The sequence below is a fragment of the Boleophthalmus pectinirostris genome, unplaced genomic scaffold (assembly GCF_026225935.1).
Source record: "Boleophthalmus pectinirostris isolate CB_2022bp ecotype Guang Dong unplaced genomic scaffold, ASM2622593v1 HiC_scaffold_4, whole genome shotgun sequence".
In the NCBI taxonomy this organism is placed as follows: Eukaryota; Metazoa; Chordata; class Actinopteri; order Gobiiformes; family Gobiidae; genus Boleophthalmus; species Boleophthalmus pectinirostris.
Genome location: NW_026571353.1, coordinates 11,636,960 through 11,659,030, shown reverse-complemented (window position 1 = coordinate 11,659,030; position 22,071 = coordinate 11,636,960). Strand labels below are relative to the sequence as shown.

At 39.5% G+C, this 22,071-nt stretch overlaps 1 protein-coding gene across 3 annotated transcripts in view; it reads right to left on the bottom strand.

Moving 5' to 3' along the window:
- Positions 1-1,038: 1,038 nt before the first annotated feature.
- Positions 1,039-22,071, bottom strand: part of mtmr3 (myotubularin related protein 3) — a 33,200-nt gene continuing 12,167 nt past the window's right edge. For 2 of the 3 annotated variants that reach the window (XM_055161357.1, XM_020928288.2), the window contains 17 exons: positions 21,510-21,626; positions 19,245-19,327; positions 18,781-18,947; positions 18,228-18,324; positions 17,781-17,894; positions 16,514-16,704; positions 14,420-14,551; positions 14,176-14,287; positions 11,799-11,994; positions 10,866-11,051; positions 9,872-10,042; positions 8,643-8,788; positions 7,149-8,448; positions 6,953-7,063; positions 6,788-6,876; positions 6,573-6,599; positions 1,039-4,312 (listed from right to left, as the gene is read on the bottom strand). In XM_055161357.1, the coding sequence (XP_055017332.1) occupies positions 4,141-4,312; positions 6,573-6,599; positions 6,788-6,876; positions 6,953-7,063; positions 7,149-8,448; positions 8,643-8,788; positions 9,872-10,042; positions 10,866-11,051; positions 11,799-11,994; positions 14,176-14,287; positions 14,420-14,551; positions 16,514-16,704; positions 17,781-17,894; positions 18,228-18,324; positions 18,781-18,947; positions 19,245-19,327; positions 21,510-21,626 (3,411 nt within the window). In that variant the 3' untranslated portion in view covers positions 1,039-4,140. The remainder of the gene's footprint in view (positions 4,313-6,572; positions 6,600-6,787; positions 6,877-6,952; positions 7,064-7,148; positions 8,449-8,642; positions 8,789-9,871; positions 10,043-10,865; positions 11,052-11,798; positions 11,995-14,175; positions 14,288-14,419; positions 14,552-16,513; positions 16,705-17,780; positions 17,895-18,227; positions 18,325-18,780; positions 18,948-19,244; positions 19,328-21,509; positions 21,627-22,071) is intronic. The other variant, XM_020928289.2, reaches the window with a different exon arrangement.

The following is a 22,071-nucleotide window of genomic DNA, read 5'->3' as shown; positions in this document are numbered from 1 at the left end:
TAATTGTTATGTATATAGCATTTCTGTAACTACAGATTTGTTTTTCTGTTTTTTTGTAGTTCTTTTTGCATGCTTAATGCATCTCACAATGGGCAGTCCACCTTTCCACAGATCTGTCACCAGTAACTTGAATCACTTACTCGTCTCCATGGAGATAAATTCTCTAATGCCATAAGGTGGGACATCCTAGGTGAGGGGTCTCCAACCTGTAGCTCAGGAGCTACCAGCAGCTCCCAACCAGTTTCAGGGTAGCAAGTAGTAGAATAACTCAAATTTGATGAATTAAATGCCTGTTATTATTGTAAATCTATCATTTTGATGCCTGACTTTGTGCACTCATAAATAAATAACGGTTTATGTTCTATGTTTTATCTAACTGTACCCCATTTTAGTCTTGCAATGGCTCTTATGTATACTTTATTTTTTGCGACCGCTAAAATTAGTAGCTCTATGGAATTTTTGTTTTGTAATGGTAGCTCACCAGAGGAAAAAGGCTGGAGACCTCTGTCCTGGGTAAAGCGATAAAATCTCTATGTCGGGGGTGGGCAAACTTTTTGATTCGTGGGCCACAAAGGGTTCTAAAATTTGATGGAAGGGCCGGACCAGGAGCAGATGGATGGAGTTTTTTGGTAATCCACCCCATTTAAAAAAATTACATGGGATATGTAGAAAACATCTCACTTTATTGAAATATCCCATAATTGAAAATCATTAAAGCATTACATATACAAAATATCTGTCTTTCAGGTCCCACAGTATTTACTATTTTTTTAAAAGGCTTTTAGAAGATCATCATCATCATTATTAATTATTCAAGTTTGGCAGGCCAGATTAAAAAGATTCAAAGGCTGCAGTTTGTCCACCCCGCTCTATGGAGACGACTGTAAATTGTAGTTTTCTTCCTCAACACCCTCTTGTGGCCATATGAAGTACTGCAGGTGGGAAACTAAAACAATAATTAGCATTTTCAGACGAGGTAATACTAGATAGATACGTTTTTATATCCCGCCCCCATTAATATAAGAGAAGACAGTACACTTTCACAAGTTCATCTATTTTATTTCTCCTTTAAATCTACAACAATGTAATGTTCTTTAAAGTAAATCCAACAAAACAAAATATTCAGACCGAACAAGGAGCACTTGTTACAGGAGTCGCTATGTACAGCTACACACTCCTCTGCGGATACGAGGAGGTGGAAAGTGCTTGACTCAAAACAGAAGGAAAACCAAAAGGGAGAAAGACGATTTGGAGGAATTTAAACCAACCACAATAAGCACGAGTTATCCCTTAAAGAGAGAGAGAGAGAGATACTCGTAAAGAAAACAGCATGGCACCAGCCTCCAAAACGCGCCAGTTCAAATGCTTCCGGAATTTCGCGCGTGATTCAAAGCGCGTGTGATACTGGGCCATGAATGCAGGGACGCGTCAGGAAGTGTGGGAAAAAAGAAATGAAAAATTAAAAAAAAATTAAATAAAAACAAAAGAGCTGAATTTGGAGGAAAATAACACAAGAGAATGGTTCATTTGTGGTCTTTAGCTAAAACAACAGCGCCCTCTGCTGAAACAATACATAAACAGCACCAAACGTAATTGAAACATAATGAGATGAATGTAATCAGTGGCAGTGTCTTCTCGTGCAAAATGATAGTTCACATTATGGATTTTTGATAGGAAAAGTGAGTGTGGATTGGAAAAGTGTTTAAAAATAAATTGTTTGAATGAATGGTTCTTCAAAAATTAAACTTATCAAAAATGAAAGAACATTTTGAAAGAATCATGTTAGGACAGTTTTACGCTTGGCTTTGGTTTTTGTGGCATCAGTCATCTTTCAAGAACTAATAGAAAAATAAAATCAAAACACTACTCAATCATTTATCCAGCTAGAATTTGAAGGTTCATTAAAATGGATGAGTAATGACAAAATATAATAGCAATTTTATTGTACTGAGGTTTTATTTTTGTTTTGTTTAAGCCACAAAATCACTCTGAGCCATGCACAAAATGTAGTCCAATCTATGTAAGATTATCAATTTGCTATTGCATCTGGAAAATTTATTTCATAATTTGTTGTTGATATGTATCCAAATCAATAGAGTACATATATTATTATTACACGTTTGTATTGTCTTCATAGTTTGACCAAAATAGTTAGTGTAAACCATAATATGTATTTATATAGTTTAATACTATTCATCAACAACGCAATTTTAAAATTCATCCATAATCTTGATGTTTTTGTGGTTCCTAAATATACCCCACTGCAAAAATTCTTACATTTGCGATTGTGACATAACATTAAGTATATAGGTGATGACAACATGTATTGCTATGATCATTTGCAGACAGAGGTAGAGTTTGGAGTGCATCTGAATGGGCTTGTTATGACTGTGATCATTAGTGACGCTTGTGTGATGCTTCTGTCAGTGCATAGCTTATCCACTTTCTCTCATTTTAACTAAACTTTAGCGTCACTGGGCGCTGTCATTTGGACCCAGCAGTGTAACTTTTAATTATTTTCCTCTTCGTAAACACTGATTATCTTGTGGCAATGAATTGTCTGAATTTTTTTTCTTTCAAAACAGCAATTCAAAAATGAAAACTTCAATAAATAAAATCATCAAAGTAAGGATCGCATTTCAAAGGGACAAACCACTGCAGCATCAAAACAGGAAACACCCTGCGTCTCTATTAAAAAACAAAAACATCTGTCATTTTCAACAGGTCGCAAAATATATATAGTATTTTCTGCAATAACAACTTAAGAAAACAGAAATAAAAAAAAAACAAAAAACTTTTTGGTGACTAATTTAGTGAGCCACTATTCAAGGATTCTATACACTTTCTTAAATGCTATATAGGTATCTGAATATATTATTTTATTCATTTATTTTACAAAAAAAGAGAGAGAGCTAGGGGTGTGCAAGGAGGTCGATGAACGGACATCAGCGGCAGAGGTGCTGGAAGTGAATCATGGTATTTTTTCGAAACATTTACAGACTTTTGCGGAAAAAATAAGCCAAGAGAAAAGCCCTTTCTGCAGCCGCCGCCCTGCTCTACGATTCAGTCAATCAGAGAGATTACAAGTGAGGCCACAAATCACCAGACTTCAGGTTTAATTAAATGCAAAGACAATTTTAAGACGGCGATCTCTTAATAAGCAAATTCTGCAGTGATTCAATATGATTAAAACTATAATTTGGAAAATGATGTCACTTCTCGAGAATTATTGTTTGTCATCTATTTTATTTAGAGATACTATTCTTATGTTAGTGTAAACTGCTACGACTTAGTTGAAAAAATATCTGTGGACCTAACTGTGATTGAACTGTGATGGACTGAAACGCGAACATTGTTTAGCTCCCAGTGCCTGCTGGGTAAATCCAAAAGGGTAGGATTGAATGACGGGGGAAACAAGAGGATGAGCCAAGAGACTTCAATGCGTCATGTGACCACTGACTCTCAGCAGGTCTCAAAAGACTTTTTTGCTGATTTTTTTAAATCTCAAGTTTATGAATCAGTTCACCCAAATGTTAAAAAAAAAAGTTTAAAAAAATAAAAATCTAATATTAACATAATCATTTAGAAGATCTTCATACTTTTTTGGCCAGAGAACGTTCAAGTCAAAACATCAAAACTATTTTGTATAATTAAATTAATATATGCTTGGAAATATACTTCATCATGTGGTTATATTAATGTGATCTTTCTGATAACTTAATTTAACAACATACACCATGGACCAAAAGCCAACAGCACTATCTGGATGGACAATGTCACAGGTTCTATTACTGACCCAAACTTCTTTTTTAAATATAGTGCTACTTTTTATAGTGCTGATTAAAGTCTACTGTGCTTTTCTCATTTGGGTGAACTGACCAATGGGCTTCTTCCTCTGTGTCAATCTGGCTGCTGATTGGTCGATTGTGTTTTTTTTGGATTGTTCAGAGATGAAATGTCTCAGTACTACAACAGCAGCACAGTGTTCGACCTCCTCCCGCTCCAAGGCACCGTCCCGCCACTGTCCAGCGCTCCGAAATATAAGCCTCTATTTACACATTCAAGTTTTATTTTCGCAGCACACATTTTTTTTTTTTTTTTTTCGAGTTCATGGGACATTCTAGGTTTCTCGGGGAGTCCTCAGTTGGAGCTGGCCGCGATGGGCGTGTCCAGGTCCAGTTCTCGAGAGGCGGGGCCTAGCTGCAAGTTGCCGTAGCAGGTTTTGCAGACGCGGGTGGGCTCAAAAAGCTGCTGACTTGGCACCGGGATCTTCTGGTCGCAGCAGCTGGCACAGAACACGTTACCACAGTTCCTGAAAGAGATGAGAGCTGTCTGGGTTTGTCTGTTTATTTATTTGGACCCTCTTTAACTAGATCCAAGGGCCAGCTAGCAGACTTAGGGTCCATTTACACACAGTGAACATTCACACACTATTATATGAGTCTAGATGCAATTGATTCCACACTAGGTTAACTTAAAGGTGCACTATGTGACTTTTTGGTTGGGGGTCCATTACCTGCTTGTTTTTATGGATATGACATTGCTCTGCCTGGAATGTTCCACAGTATGACATTAAACAGCTCTACTTTACAATTATCCTATTACTGGTGGTTTTATAGCTCAAAAATATCTAGAAAAGCAGGTATTCTGACAGTAAGCCTCTCCACAGATCTGACTTGTAACTTTGTCTGTTTCCCTGGTTATATGATTGCTCTGCCTGGAATGTTCCACAGTATGACATTGAACCTGTCTATCTAGCATTTTTTAAATTACCATGTGCTTTTATTTCTCAAAACTGCCTTGATGCACATGTATTCTTACTAGATCCAAGTCACCCCTAGCCAAGCTAGTGCCGTTGCTCAATTTAATTTCTCTCCAGCGACTAGGTCAGGAATCAGAATACACTAGATGGTTTGCAAGAACCCCGGAAGTGCAAGTACATTCTGTGTTGGAAACGATTCTCGAGATAGAGGATTTAAAGCTGGAACAAAGAGAATGTTTGGTGAATTTTATCAAGGGGAAAGACGTTATTGTCCTTCTTCCTACGGGATTTGGGAAAAGCTTAATATACCAGTTAGTCCCGTTAGCGGTGCATTACATACATCGCAACTAAAAGGCAGTGATTGGTTAAATAAAAAAAGTATCTATCTACCGTCGAGCGAACGGATCCTAATGCTGCAAGGTCAAATGGTTTCCACAAAGTAAAAGTGGCTGAAGAATCAGGCTAAGTGACCATGTCCTAGTGGAGTCACCTTGTCTCCATGAAGATGGAGAAGTTTAACACCATACTTCATTCCAAGCAAAGCAATAACTCCGCAAGACCCTCCATCAAAGTTTTAAAGTGCAGCTTTAAACATTGAGACTAGCAGTTTTCTGAATTACTAAATGTCAATCTTCACTATACAGGACTATCATAATTAAATACAAAGAAATAATTAGAACCTTGTATCCTACAGCATTTTTCATTCACTTATTACAGTAAACAGCCCACTACTTTCTGCTTGATGGGTGCACTACAAACAGCAAAATGCTGACAGGAATAGGACAAAAGTTAATATATATTTTTTTATCACACGTATTATTTCAATACATTTTCAGAAGTAAGAAATATTCATTAATTTGGGAGTCAGTCCACTAAAATACAATAAAATGGAAACTTCAACCCATTTACATTTACAAATATGTCCTCATGCTGCTGTGTTAAGGCCATGCTCTGTGCTGGTTTAATGCAGCCAAAAAAACACAAACACCAACAAACTGTGAGGGCCATGCTGCTACTGCTACTGCTACTGCTGCTGCTGCTGCTGCTGCTGCTGCTGCTGCTGCTGCTGGGATGGGAGACAGGGGGCGCTGTGAGGCTGCATGCTGCTCCGGCACTCCTGGGATTAACAGGATCCAACACTGTCTTCACCAAACAACATTCAAATTATATGTATGTCTCTCTGATTCCCACATAAAACTACACAACTCTGTACTTGAAAGGAAGGAAAGGTCTCAAGAATGACCACTTTCTGTATGCTCAAAAGTGATTTACATTACTACTGCCACTTAGCACAGTCTCAGAAACCACAATCGCATACTCACACATTTATACCTTTTGGTTTATGGGCACTAACCACTTGGTCACCGCTAGTAAGACTAATAAAGCTCCCATCCCAGCCAAGAGAATAGCATGGCATATCAAATCAATCACTCTAAATTACTTCATAAAACTTCTAATTACCTACAAAAGATCCAAACTTACTTTTATTATAGACCAAACACCAATTTGTTAGCTAGTCAGCGCATACTTCGTAATTGCATTTCAATTTATTATATGCGGTTGCATTGTTAATACCAGGAGTCAACAGGGCTGTAGTGAAACAGATGAGAAGTGTGTGAGCTGAATTTGGGTAAAGCTACTATTTTCACTCAGTCAAATTTCTCCAGTCAACAAAGCGCATGATCATAGCCAGTTCAAACTATTTGAAAACACAACTACAGAGAGATAAAAGTGAGTCAAAGCAGATTGGAGGGGCTGGGACGACAGAGGCACACTGGGTTAGGAGGGCGGGGCAGGAGCCAAATCTCACCAGACCTCCTGGACACGCTCTCTGTCGCTGTGGAGGAGAGGGGCACACAGCAGGTCACAGCTAACTTCAAATAAACAGCTAAAGACTACAGTAACAACACAGGACGAACACAGATTGGACAAAAATGTTTGGGTAGTAATTCATGTCAGAAGTCATGTTCTTCTGAGTGTATTTACATGGAGTCCCTGTTATGACGGACTGTGTGATGAATGTACCTGCAGTGATGTTTCCTGGTGGCGAGCCAGAACCTGCTCTCACAGCCGTAACACTGCGCCGCTAAATGGTCTGGGTACCAGCGAGTCACCTACAGCACAGAGCCAAGGGTTAAGCCTGCTGTGTCTGTGAGTTTAAACAGTGGACAGACAGTAGGGGGCGCTCACCTCAGCATCCTGCTTATCTACCTGCTCCCAGCTGGCCTCAGAGAAGAGCTCCGTGCTGCAGCGGGACAGACAGTTGGGGTCCAGGTTGAACTCGGAATCTGTCATCGAGGTCTGTCAAGAAGTAATATATTCTTAGCACCACAGACACACATACACAGTATCAGCGCAGAGGACAGTAGCCTCAAGCGACTCTTACCAGCTCATCCCCCAGGTCCCCGTTGGTCCGGTGCAGGCCCAGGTGCTGCTGGTTTTCCAGTCGGGACCACAGCTCCTGGACCTGTTTCTTAAGGGTCTCCACCTCCAGCTGGTGTCCGGCCTCGATCTGCCTGAGCCGCTGCTGGATGGCATCTGTGTGCAGTGTGAGGCCATCGTCGTCCAGGTGGCTCCGAGATGGCTGCTCGGGGCTGGTAGGTGCGCGTGCTGCCCCCGTGTGGTAGCACCGGTGCGGGACACCCCGCGCAGTGAGGGTCAGGGAGCTGCAGCTGGCCACAGACACCTGTCGGCTCAGAGGGGCACGCTCGCCTTTGCCCCAGTGGGATGCTGCACACACATCTCCTTCTGAGCTCTCCCCGTTACAGACACCGTTACGGGGATCGCCGCTCACACACTGGAAGGCACTGACAGAGGGGCGCTTAGCCCCCCCGTTTAAAGTCCTGAAGCCATGCTCCGCCTCCTGCTCCGTCCTGGGGCCGGACACTCGGGCAGTGCAGAGTGGCTCCAGACGGCTGTTTGCCTCCTCTGTCAAAGTCTCTGTGGAGCTCTCCATCAGAGAGGCCCTCTTGTCTAGCTCCACAGCGCCCCCTGTATCAGAGCTTTGGCAGTGCTCCTCCTCAGATGTCCCATTACTAAAGCCATTCTCTACAGTCTTTCTGTGCTCCACTGAATCACTTGACCCAGCTACAGACTCACGCTCCACGCGCTCCACCACCCTCTTCACCAGCTCTCGAGCCACAAGAGCCACTTCCGGGTCTGTCGCAGGGCACTGCTCCTCATCCTCCTCTTCAGATGAGACGCCATTTTGTGGCGGGTGTCCATTAGTGACCACCTCCTTGGTCCCATTCACATTAAGCTCAGGCTGGACCTCTGAAGGTGTCTCTGAAGACATGTCCTGGTCAGGGGTGTGATTGACAGCATGGACATCCTCTCTGGGCTCTGACCCGGCCTCTTCTTTTGTGGCCTCCTGTAGAATGTTCTCCATCTGACCCTCACTAACGGCCACTGACAGCTCTGCTTTTTCGTCCCCTTTGTCATAGCAGGGGCCTTCCACAGGGCAGGGCTGTGGGCTGTCATCCCTCTCAGAGTCCACTATGTCTGAGTACGGCCCCACTCCATTGGCCAGGGTCTCCTGGTCTGGCCCTGCCATGAGCTCCAGGGAGCGTCTGTGGTCCTGCCACTTCTCGTTCAGACTGGGGTCACTGGAGCGTCTGTTGGCGGGCAGAGGGCTGCCCATCTCACATGCACTTGGGAGGTTGTCAAATGAGCGAGTCTTTGTGCGTCTGTGAGGAGACAAAACATCATATTAGATATTCAGGCAAAATGACAGAGACTATAATTAAATGTGCCACTGACAAAATGTTTAGTCAACCATCAATCAAATGACACTTTCTTTATACTGAATGTGAAAACAGTAAATAATAATCATGTCTAAGAGACTTAAGATCTCTGGCCCACAGGGGGTATTGGCTCTCACCTGCCCAGGGGCGCCTCCTCCCCATTGCATCCTGGGAGGGGATAAGGGGCGCAGGAGTCATCTGAGGGGGTGGTGGGGGAAGAGCTGGGCAGGTACACTGCTGTCCACAGCATCAGATTTCGGACATGACACACCGGGTGTAGCACCTGCATGAACAAGTGGAGGTCACACGACGTATCGTAACAATCTAAAAGCATAATTTTGGGAGTGCATGTTGATGTGTTTTAACTATTGGAGAACCAACAAGAAGCAAAACAACAACAGCAATGTAACTATGAATTTCAAAACTGACCAGCAAAACACATCTGTGAAAGTGCGTTCTTCACCATAAACCAATAAAATACATTGTCCTCACTTATTCACAGTAATCTCACCTAATACTCCTGCTTGCTGCCTGCCAAATTAGAGAAATCTGACAGTTACCTGTTGAAGTGAAGACATACTAAATGCCGCTAAGTCTCTGTAGTAATATTGTACTGAACCATCATCTTCAATTTTAGGGCTCATAGTTAATGTTTTTTATGTTATTATTGTTCCTGTTGTATAAGTAAATTGAAAGAGTAAGTTACAGCACTTGAAACAAAGGCTTTCATATTGAAACACATATTGTCCCAAATAAATAATGTATTGGTTTGACAGTGGATTGAGACCAGATGATGTCCACACCCCACACTGGCACGCTAACACAATAACAGAGACACCACAATGTGCTGGTGGATGGTGCAAGGCCTGCAAATCAAGTCGAGACAGTAATTAGTAACAGCAGATCTATAAAGATACTTGGATTAAATATATCCCCCCAGGGTTTGTCTTTCTCCTTTGATCTAAAAAAACAAATCTCTATTTATGGGCTTCAATTTCCTGTTTATAGGCAAAATCAGGATTTTTAACCATTCAAAAGTTAGATTTTATTTTGAATTGTGTACTCCTATGGCAATGGTGCTTGAATGTAGTCACTTTATAACTGTCAAATGCCAATGCTGGTCCAATTAGGATGTTTGAATTTTAATGTGCAAATGAGCAACAGAGACAAATAATTTCTTTGACTATATTTCTATTTATTACTCTACTTGTACAAATACATTTATATGATTATGCCTTATTTGCTGACTGCCTCACCTCACCTCTCACCAACACTTCACACTACACAGCTCTGTCTGATAAAGTCCAAAATAGTGTCAAAAAAGTCTAAAAATGTGTGTCAAAGTTGATCCCACAGTTGTACGTACAGTTTCGGAGTGTGAAGAATAGAGCATGTTCCGGAGCGTGCGATTGGCTGGTCTCAGGAGGGACCAGATGGAGCAGGTCCTCTCTTGTACGTGTCTATCCTCGCGTTCTTTGCCGCTGTTACACAGAAAAGTCCCAAACAGGCAGGAATACGAGTGCTGCACCAGTTTGACCTGAAATCACAACACAGAAGAATTTATTTATGGGAATTTAAACCCCTTAATATAAAGAGTGAGCCCATACTGCGCTGTTTTCTGATCTGTTATAATGCTGTTTCCTCATCATAAACACAAATACATAACACACAGACCTTGCATATATAGACTGAGTTCTCTCAAACAGAAAACACTCTGTTCCACCTTGTGATGTCATATCAGGAAGTGCTCCACTGGGTTTTTAAACTCCATATACCTTGACTAGAATCATTTGGATAATTCCAGCCATGGAGTTGCCAATCTCTACTAAACAAAAGCTAAATGGTAGCTTTTAATATTCTGAACTTTGGAGATGTAGACAGACAAAACAAAATACAACTCCAGGTATGTAACAACATTCAAACATAGCTTTAAGCACACAAGAGTAAATTTTGCATGACATAGGACCTTTGAATGAACATTTAATGAGACCTATAGCCTTTTAAACCTCTTACTGAATTGGCCTCAGGAGGTATATGTCTTTGCTAGTTTTGGAAGGGGTTTATGTAATATGAAGTCACACAAAATACTCTTATTAAACTTTTTTAATATTTTGGAATAGGACTTACATCTTGTTAATGCATTTTTACAATACCATTAGTCTCCCCACAGTATCACAATAGATCTGATTATGAGGAGAATACTGTGCTATTGCGGGATATTTTTGCAATGTACTTAAACATCATGAGCACTATTGAGCATGTTTCCTGGCTTAATCGCCTAAAAGGTTCAAATCAACTTTCCTTGTATGATTAGAATATGTTTTCTACATCCTAATGCAGACAGCAGATGTGAAACACACCAGAAAAGCCTCGTTGAACTCGAAGGAGCAGGGAAACTGCCTCTGGAGCTGGTGCACACAGTCTAACCACTGGAGGAACACAGGGCAGCGCTCGTTCAGGTCCTCAGAGTTCTCCCCATGTCCACAACGATCTGCAAACTTATGACCAAAGTCCAGCCAATCTGTCTCCACCAGGACCTGGAAACCCTGTGGAAACACGGAGTTATATATTATATGTTATAATGCAAGGATCAGTTTTTCTGATAGGTCTAATTATTACTACTTTTCAGTATCATTTTGGGTAGATCTGCTCCTACTACAAAAAAATACTATTTCCAATTCTGCTTTTATCCTGCTACTTTATTTACTGTACTATTAGAATGGCAGCAAAATGTGAATCTACTCAATAGCAGCACCACTACTCTTAATAGTTCTAATACAACTACATACTTCTAGACCAACTTGCTACAAAAGTACCGCCATCAATACTGACTAGCTTCAACTTTTTATGCTGCAACAATACATAATTTCTATGTAGTAGAACTCACTACTACTCCACAAACTTCAGCTTCCACAACCACAACCACCTCTACTTCAATTACTGAACTTCTACCATGTTATCCAGCAGTATATTATACTGATAAATTGAGTGTTATTTGGTCTCCCAGTTAGTACCATGCTAACTGGCACTACTCATTTCAACTAGCTTTTACACACACACACTTTCTTCTCTTCTCCTTTCTCTTTACTTTTTAAATTTTCCTTTTTCACTATTATTATTATCTTGTAATTGTTTGCCTTTATTTAATTTCTGATCATATCTGGGTTTGACATTTATTATTAAAATGGTGGTTTTGAAAATAAGAAAAATGTAAAAGGAAAAAATTGTGTTTTGTAAATTTTGTATGAATATATTGTGATTTCTCAATACAAATATTTATAAAACAGTTTTACCTCTATGGTGCGGTAGTAGGGGTCCAGGAGCAGTTTGGACAAAGCCACAATCTGAGGAGTCCGGTCCCATCCATCAGAGCAGTGCACCAGGACGGGTCTCTGGTCTCTGTCAACGGCGTTCACCACCAACAGAGACGCCTTCAGCAGCAGGGACAGGTGCTGCAGCCACTTAGTGCTCTCCAGGGCAGACAGCCAACTGAGGGACAGTAAGAAATCATTTATGTGAGGTTTTAATGCAAATTAAACATTGCTGAAATTAGAGATGCATTGATACTGATACTGGTATCAAATATTTGCCTCTATGAAAACTTGGTGGTTCGGCTCCAAAACATAAGTTCTGCAGATATTCTGGTTGAGGCTATGACTTGATGTAATAAGGCTATATTTTGCCCAGAATGTCTCATTATGTTTGAGCTTTTAACATACAAGTTGATCTGTAGTTACTTGAGAGGTAAATAAGACACATTTTGTCATACAATATTTTTTGTTTTTAGGAAAATAAAGTCAGTTTTTGTTCCTGCACTGGGATCTGTAGATACTTAAAGCCATGGCAAGATACAAAAACACTGCTGTCTTTGTTACTAGGGTCAGTTCTCACAGCTCAGTGAAGCACTAAATACAGTAAAATATATATATATATATATATATATATATATATATATATATATATATATATATATATATATATATATATTATATATATATATAATATATATTATATATTTATATATTTATATATTTATTATTATGTCACTATTAAAAAGCTATATATTTTCTAAGAAATGGAAAAACATTTACTAATACATTTTACTTTACTCAAATTATTTGACTGCATTGTGAATAAAACTGTACCGTGGTTTTGGATTATTGTAAAAGAATAATAGTATTATAGTGTTGTTAATTTATGAAGACTCAGTTTCAAACAATGCCACTACACTTTTAACATGTATTTTCCTTCCCCCTCAGCCAAACATAACAAGAAGTGGCACTAGTGGAAAAAGTCTGTCTATGGCCGTGAATCGCCACAATGCTCAAGGCCTGAATAATTCACAGTCCACCACTCTTCACTGTGACATAGCTCCGCCCCATGTTTCCATGTCTTTGGTGAGGTGGTGGAGGCGGCAGGAGAAGCCTTTTATCAGATGAATGCAGAAGTAGGTTAAAGAAGAGGATGTTTTGTTTGTGCAGGTGTCTCTTATGTGAGTTACATAATGTTTTATAGGCTGACCTGTCTTAGTGAGAAGTTAATATTTCACTCTTGGCCTGGATAAGATTCTTGCACTTTGGCCACTAATAGGATGTAGTAACTTTAAATGTTGGTATTTTATATAGCAGTATAGTAGGAAAGCTTACTTTTAAAAATGTATTTTAACAAAAGCTATGATGATTTGGCCTCTCTTTGGCACAATAATGATTCATTCATTTGTGTTTTTGAATTGCCATTTCTGTTAGAGGGTCCTTCATGGAAATATTATTGCTTTGCATGGAAACGTTCATAGTACGGTATTAAATTTCTAACATGCACTTATCTAATTGTTTTTATTGTTTAAAAAGACCATTAATGCTTTCTTATGGATCTGACTTGTAACTTGGTGGTGTCTTCCACTTATTTCCATGGATATAGATATGTTAAATGTCATACCGTGGAACATTCCAGGCAAAGGAATAGCAACTCCATGGAGACAAGGAAAAGACACATCCTCCAATGCAAATGTTACATAGCGCACCTTTAAACAGTTATATTTCACATTTAGAGCTGTTTAAAGATGCAATGTGTAACTCCTCTGGTGGAGTGTCCATCAAATGCTTTTCTCCATGGAGATTTTATTGCTTTGTCTGAAATGTTTCACAATATGGCATTTAGCCAAAGCAGACCAAGTTACAGGTCAGATCTGTGGTGAGGCAACCCCGCTCACAGTCAGAATGTTTTTTTGTAGGTATTTTGAGCTGTAAAGCCACCTGTAATTGAATGAATATAAGGTAGAGCTGAAAATGCCATATTGTGGAACATTCCAGGCAGAGCAATAACATCTCCACAGAAACAAGCACATGAGGGATCCCCAACCAAAAAGTGACATAGTACACCTTTAAAATATACTGTAAAGTATATCGTAAGCTGCAAATTATACAGCTTGATTTAATGAGTGCAAAGGAAAGAGTAGATCCTCTAATAAAGCCCGCACAACCCTTAGGCCAAATTGAACCCAGATGCATGGGGCAGGAGAAAACAATAGTGTATTTACAATAGCTTTGTATTAATTAAAAGCTTATACAATCAGGCCTGGGACAGTTAATTGTTTTATTATGTTGTGTAGGAACAGAAGGAGCTGAAGGCTGTGCTGGGGGCAAAATAAAAAAATTAAAAAAAAGGACTTACTTTGCTGGATCAGGCATTTGGGTGCAAAGGAAACGCAGAGATTGGAAACTCTTGCGAATGGAGTGGATGTTAGCCATGCCCATGAAGACCACCTCGCAGTTGGGATAGTACTCTGGAGAGAACAAAAGGTTAATTAACAACCCCTTTTAATTTTAGCAGGGAACAATTGCATTTAGAAGCATTAGACTGTGTAGTACATGTTGACCTAGATTTAGACGGTCTAGAGTTGGTTAGAGGGACAGACCTGGGCACTCGCAGCCTCCCCCTTTAGCGCGGTTGGCCACAGCGGCTGCATACGATCTGGCATCCAGGATCAGTAACTTGTGAGGCTGGATGGCTAACGACTCCACCTCTGTGCTGTTGGTCATTGACGATTCTGAAACATAAAACATATATGTAATAATTAGACAAAACGAGCTGTAATATGTCATGTTTTTATCAATACTCATGATGGAAGACGGCAAAGGAGCATTTTGTAACTTTTGTGGTGGAGGGTCCATCAAATGCTTTTCTCCATGGAGATGTTATAGCTTTGTCTGGAATGTTTCACAGTATAGCATTAAACCTTTCTATCTTCATGGAGACCAAACCAGACCAAGTTACAGGTCAGATCTGTGGAGAGGCAACCCTGATCACAATCAGCGAGCCTGTTTTTGAAGGTATTTTTGATCTATAACATCATATTTAATTGAACAATGTAAGGCAGAACTGTTTAATGTCATACTGTAGAATATTTGAAGAAGAGCAGTGACATATCCATAGAAACAAGCAGGTGATGATCTAAATAGAAAGTACATTTTTACCCTTGCAGGCCTTTAAATATAACTTTTTTTTTTTTTTTTTGCTGTAGGGGTGTCAAAATGATTGAGTTAAGCCATAATTGTTATTATTCAGTTCACAATATAATTGTTTTATGTATAGGATTTGCCATTTTAGAAGCTAAACTAAGTCACTCCAATCGATTTCACCAAAAGTTCTGTAAGTAGCTTGTGACTTTACTTTATCAATCAGAACTTCTGATTTAATAAAGCTGGTCATAAACTAGTTATTGTCATATTGTGATTTTTCTTCTAGCAATATTCACTAACATAAAAAAAATTATCTCATGACATCCCTAGTTCACTGACAACTAAATTAGCAGTTATACCCAAAGTGTCACCCACCCCAACACAAAATGGATAGTTTCTTTCCCTGAACATGAAGAAGAGCAGTATTATGTCATGCACGTTTCAGGTGACAGGAAGCAGCCACACCTCCAGCTCCTCTCACAGATCTGGCCCACAGTGAAATTCCACATATTCTTCAGACTTTATCAGCTGCTCTGCCCATAGGGAGTGCATGCCTTGACAGCCCATTGCACAACTCTGTCTGCTTCAAATCTGCAACCTAACAGCAGAACCAGTTTCTAAAGCTGTGGATTATAGCTTTTTTGTCAACAGAATACATCTTGAGCCATTCGTTGTCAATAAGAACATTTCCTGAATTCAATTTACTTTTGTATAGCCCAATATAAGAAAAGCAGTCACCTCAAAGGACTTCACAGGGCTTTGTTTTGACCATGAGAAAACTATTAGGACATTAGTTTGTAAGTATGATGTGGAAAGGTAAGTGGCTATAGCTGAGTTTTTTGTTTTGCCCCAGTACAGATATATTATAAAAGCAGCACTTAGGTAATAACTAGACAGCTGTGTTTTATCATCTAATGCACCTAATTAGAAACTGTTAGTGGCATTAGTATGATAGTTGTTATTAGCTTTACCATGACAGCAAAACTCCTCTCTGGACTGAAAGTTGTGAGAATAAGTAGGATGCTAGCCACAAACCATTTAAAATGTTAAAACTAGTTATGTTTTTCATCTATTTAAGACAGCAAATCAGGTACACCACCTTTAAAGACTAGAAAATGATGAGAAGAACTTCAGTAAATAATGCATAACTGTAAGGCCTTCAAAAGCTTAGTTTGAACAATAATACAGAAGACCTAAAAAGTCCAACCAGTGAAAGGTTCCTTTGTGACTTAAATGTACATTGTGTAACTTTTCTGGTAGAGGGTCCAACAAATGTTTTTTCTCCAGGGAGATGTATTAAACCTTTTTTTCTTCATGGAGACTAAATTATACCAAGTTAGAGGTCAGATCTGTGGAGTGGCAACTCCACTCACAGTCAGAATGCCTGTTTTTCTAGGTGTTTTTGAGCTATAAAACCGCCCGTAATTGAATAAATCTAAGGTCGAGCTAATTAATGTCATTCTGAGGAACATTTCAGGTAGTGCAGTAACATATCCATAGCAACCAGAAAAGTTACATAATACACCTTCAAACTGTGACTGATTTCTTACCGAAGTCTGTGTCACTGAGTTCAGTGCCGTTGCTATGGACTCCGTTGGTGAGATGTTTCCTGGAGGAGCCGTCCACAGCGCAGGCTTTAGCGATGGACTGCACCAAGTGTTCGTCATCCGCGTTCCTCCAGCCCCACCAGCTCACCTCAGGCTGACCACAACGGGCAATCACCGCACCAGTGCTCAGGTGTCTGTGGGAGAGACAGTTTTATAATGTAAGTTCTTCTTCTATATTAGCCACATTGACTCCTGTGAGCTTTAAACCATGTAAGAATGCTGTTGCGTCATCAAAAACATATCTGGAGTTGTGTTTTGTTTCATTCACAAATATCTGAGCAATCCTTTACTATTTGTCTACATCTTCAAAGCCCAAAATGTTCTGTTCCATCTTCCACCAAAGAGTTAGTCCTCAAGTTAAGAGCTACTTTTTACCTTTTGTTCAGTAGAGACAGGCAGTTCCAAGGTGGAAATCAGCCAAATGATTCTAGTGAAGGTGTTTGAAGTATAAAAACACAGTGGAGCACTTCCTGTATTACCACATGACATCACAAGGTGGAACAGAGTGCTTTCTGTCTGACAGAAAAACTCAGCCTAAATATGCAGGGTTAGTGTGTGAAACATGGGTGAATGAAACAAAAGACAACTCCACATATACATGTTTGTGATGAGGAAACAACATTATAACATAGATCAGAAAATAGCGTAATATGGACAATTTAATCCCCAATAATATCTCAATAATAAAGGTAATAGTCATAAGTAACAGTCATTCTTAACCCTGGTTTTATTATTTAAATGTATTGCTATTCCACAGGTCTTATATTTAGATTTATATATTTAATTTTAGATTATTTGTTTTTTTATTAATTTGTTATGGGCATTATTTGTGTTTTGTTCAAAATCAATAAAATACAAAAAAAAATTTAGAGTCTGCATTGCTGGGTTTTAAGAGTATAACAACTACCCTCCTCCTGATCTCCGGTAATTTTACTGAATACCTTGGATGCTTAGTGACAAATAAAACATTAAAGAAAAAAGAAAAAAATTAATATAGACCAAATAAACCAAAAGGACAAGACTAAAGGAAGTCATTCATTAGTAAATTATAGTTTGTAATGGTTTCCTGAGCCATGGTAAACTGCATTTAATAAACACTAAATAGGTTAACAGCTTAATAGGCATTGTAGATTTATATCAGACACATAAAAGCCACAGGAGGCCTCTAAATACATGAGTGGTTGCTGTTAATTGTTGCTGTTGCACAAACCTGTACACCACAGCGGGAAATCTTTTCCAAGAGCGAAAGCCTGCCACGTTCTCCAGCTCTTTGTCAGTGATCCAGGCCGGGACCAGGAGCTGCTGGGGGTAACTGGGACAGAGCCTGAGCACAGAGCAGAAACAAGTCAGCCTGGCAGCTTTTAACACTACTACTATGGATATACTGACAGTGTGAAAAAGCAACGTTTGGTTATGTCTGTTCCCATGGAGATTTCTTGGTTATGAATATATATATATATATATATATATATATATATATATATATATATATATATATATATATATATATATATATATATATATATATATATACTATATATGTATAGTGGTTAGCTCACATTTCAAAATAACAAAAAAATACATCAGACTTATATATCACATTTTTTGCACTAAGATGTAACAGAAGCTTTAACCTGATTAGTGGCATTGACATTACCTGAACTTGCTGTTGATGTCTGATATCCTCCAGGCGTTTTGCGTGTCGAAGCCCATCCTCTCCACTTCATTTTTGAACCAAGAGGTCACGTGTTCACCTGGGTATAAACAATTACATAATCAATCTATTACCTCTATACTATGTTGAGTTTATACATATATTATTATCAGAAGATTTCTAATTGTGTACAGTGAAATCACTGACAGTGAAACGCTTGCATTCTTACCACAAATGGTCTTAACAGCTAAGTGTGGTATACTAGGTCTAAAGTGCACAGTGGTTTGTAAGAAACCATTACTGTTATTATATTTAGTTTCAAAATTACTACAATAGAATCAATTACAGTTAAAAGAAAATGTAGTAGTTTATATAGCACTAAGCACAACAAAACAGAAGTGCGTGTATTCTCAAAATAATTGTGTGGTTTGGTCACGGTTGCCCATAGTGATCTGAATTAATGACATTGAATGCAGATGTGAGGGATGCAGTTGCCAGGAGACGGGTCTACACAGGGGTCACCTGAGGACACAGGTGTTAGTAATGCCGGCTGTACCTGGTCGGCATAGCTCCCCATGCTGCTCCTTCTCCCCAGCATACACCTCCATGCACCAGGCGTGAAAGGCAAAAGAAAACAGGTCCTCGAGGCGCGCTGGAGGCCGGACCACCGCACTCAGACGCTTCAACCATTCCTGACACTGCTCGAAGGTGGTGAACTGACACCTGACAACAGCAATTACGGTTCTGTTAGACACTCAAGCATAGGCATGTACGTTCATGAGAGTGATTTGCCTCTACTGTAAAGCTATTTGAGCCAGACCGGAAGCAACAATGGTCAATATGAAAGGGTTCTATTATATCCCTAATGCCTTTCAGCAACATTCTCTGGCAGGCATTGAGGATTCATAGAACCACAGTTACATTATTAACACACAAACATATATACATATATACACATTTTGTGGCTCCTTCTAAGGGGATGTCAATAATTTGAAGAGGCCATGCTTGGAGTGAATGTACCTGACAATTTTGCAGTCTTTACAGGTGACATGAAGCTGGAACATATCTCGACACTCAACACTCTCGATAAGCTGAAGAGGAACCTGCAAAAGGGCAAAGATCATATTAACGCCACAGCGGTCACTGGAAATCAAATGCATAACACATGCATTGGCGGTGTAGTGCTCAATGGTAACTGCTAATGACAAGACAAGAAGTAGCACCCTGGTTCTTACAATGTAAAATAACCTTGACAAATTATGGTCTATGAAAATTTATTATTTGCATTTTCCATATAGTCTTATCTATTACAGGCAAATACCATCCAAAGTACAGCAGTGTCAAATGCATGCTTTGATTATCACTAAACCTGTTAATTAGATATAACATAATGCAGAGGAGAGGGAGTGGTGCACGCTGGTATTTGCTCCACAAATACCAATGTCATGCGTCATCAAATTACCTAGCCTCATTACTACTATACAAACTAATATGAAATAGCAAATGAGCAAGAAACTGGATGTATTAGAAGGAAGGTCTTGAGTTTCAGTGTCAATAAAAAAAAGAAAAAAAAAGAAAAATTCTACACTTTAAAAAAACTGTATTCTCAATGGTTTAAAATGATACCTATATTTACAACAGGAAAACATCAAATGTATTTATTGATAAGTTTCTATTCACTTTTTTGATGATGCACAGTAGCCACCTCTCTTAGGAATCACACATATTAACAATAATTATTTGATAGGACATTAGCTATAAGCAAACAGGCTTATTTTACACACTCCACTCCGTGCAGCTCTGTTATACTTACTGACACCTCACAACAACAACTCTGTCCAAAACAAAAGACAACAGTAAAAATCTCAACTTTATACTTTTTAGTTAAAGTAATATTAAGTAGAATGAATTATTGTATATCAATATTAAACCATATAAACCAGTGGCGTACAAGGCTGATCAGTGTCCATCTAAATTCCTGTGCAGCCTGTTAACAGCCCGTCCATTAGCACATCCGCCCACAAATGCTCAGCTGTGAGATACCAAATGTGTTTGACATGATTAATGCACTGAAGAGGTCACACCGGACACTGGACGACACAGCTTGGGAAATGTTCAAATGAGCTACAGTAAGGGAGTCGGCGGTATTCCAAATTAGACATAGGAGTTTTCTTAGATACTAGTACATGTGATTTTGCATTGCCTACAAGTGGCAACTGTCTCCATCTTAAGAGTTCACATCTCAGTGTGATTGGCTGAATCCACCTGTCACTCACTCAGCACAACAGTAGCGGACCAATAGGAGGGTGGGTAGTATGAATCAGAATATGATGATTTCACAAAATATCATCACAAGGATCACAATTTGATTTGTATAGTCATACTGCAAAGACCTACCACAGCATCAATTGCAGCTGCCTCAGAAGAGGAAACCTGCCATTGCTCCATTGTTTTTGCAGATGGAGTCTATTTATCAGGGTTAGGACAGAAATCCTGTGAAAGTGCTTATTCATTAGTAGTAAAAATGTCTCTGCTATAAATTAGTGGCATCTTAAAGGTTAGCAGGAATGTGTTCTCTGGAAAGGTTATGGATTGTGTACTTTTGCTATGGTTGAAGCTTTTGATGGAATGCTGGCAGAAACTACTTTAGTAGTACAAAACTTGTCTTCTCAACTTCAAAAGTTGACTGTAGTGTGGTCTGCAGAATAACTGGATATCCCTGTAACACATGATCCTGTCAATGCCCAATGTCCCTGCTCTCATGTGTCAGATCTCAATTCAATGTCTCTTCAAAGAGTTTTTATCAAATTATATTTCATCAAAACCAAGATGCTTCTTTTTTACTTCAACTCTGCAATACTTAAGACACGGCATTGTTTATAATCTGCCTATGTATAATGTCTAAAATGTAGCACCAAAGTATTTACAGCACTAGCTGTTCATCATTATGCTCTCTTCCATTCAATTAGAAAACTGAATTAAATACTGAAAGGAGTCAACCTCTAAATGGCCCATTATGTAGGAACCACTAGTACAAAATGAAAATAATAGTGAAAGGATTCCACTAAACTGGTTTGTCTACTACAGCTACTGCTATGGTAACTCAAACAGTGAGCAAAAGCCACAGTCAATCATTTTAGCGTGGTCCTTTCACCTCAGCCCTGCCACAATACACTCCAGCACTATGCATTCACGCCAGTATTAAAGGCTCATTCACCCTGCTCCAATCAGCACAATGCAGTGTATTCTTGTTTATTTTGGCTGTGGCACTTGAATGTTACTCACATTGACGACAGACTCTTTGAACTTGATGTGGAGGCGGTAGTTGGACATGGCGATGATGGCATCCTCCGCTCGCCCCACGTACTCAGTGAACTCCCCATGCAGCTCCGGAAAGGGCACCTGAGCGCAGACAGATGGAGCACAGAGAGAGATGGAGTACAGAGAGATGGAGCACAGAGAGATGGAGCACAGAGAGATGGAGCACAGAGAGATGGAGCACAGAGAGATGGAGCACAGAGAGATGGAGCACAGAGAGATGGAGCACAGAGAGATGGAGCACAGAGAGATGGAGCACAGAGATGAAGCAAAGAGAAAGATGGAGCAGAGGGAGAGATGGAGCAGAGGGAGAGATGGAGCGCAGAGATGAAGCAAAGAGAAAGATGGAGCACAGAGAGAGATGGAGCATAGAGAGATGGAGTGGAGATAGAAGAGAGATTATTTAATAGTTTGTTCACTAAAGCCTATGAGGCAAAAACTTCCCATTTCCATATTTATATTATATTTTAATTAAAAATCTGAATAATTAGATCACTAAATCAAATTGGAATATAATTTCTGTGGAAAG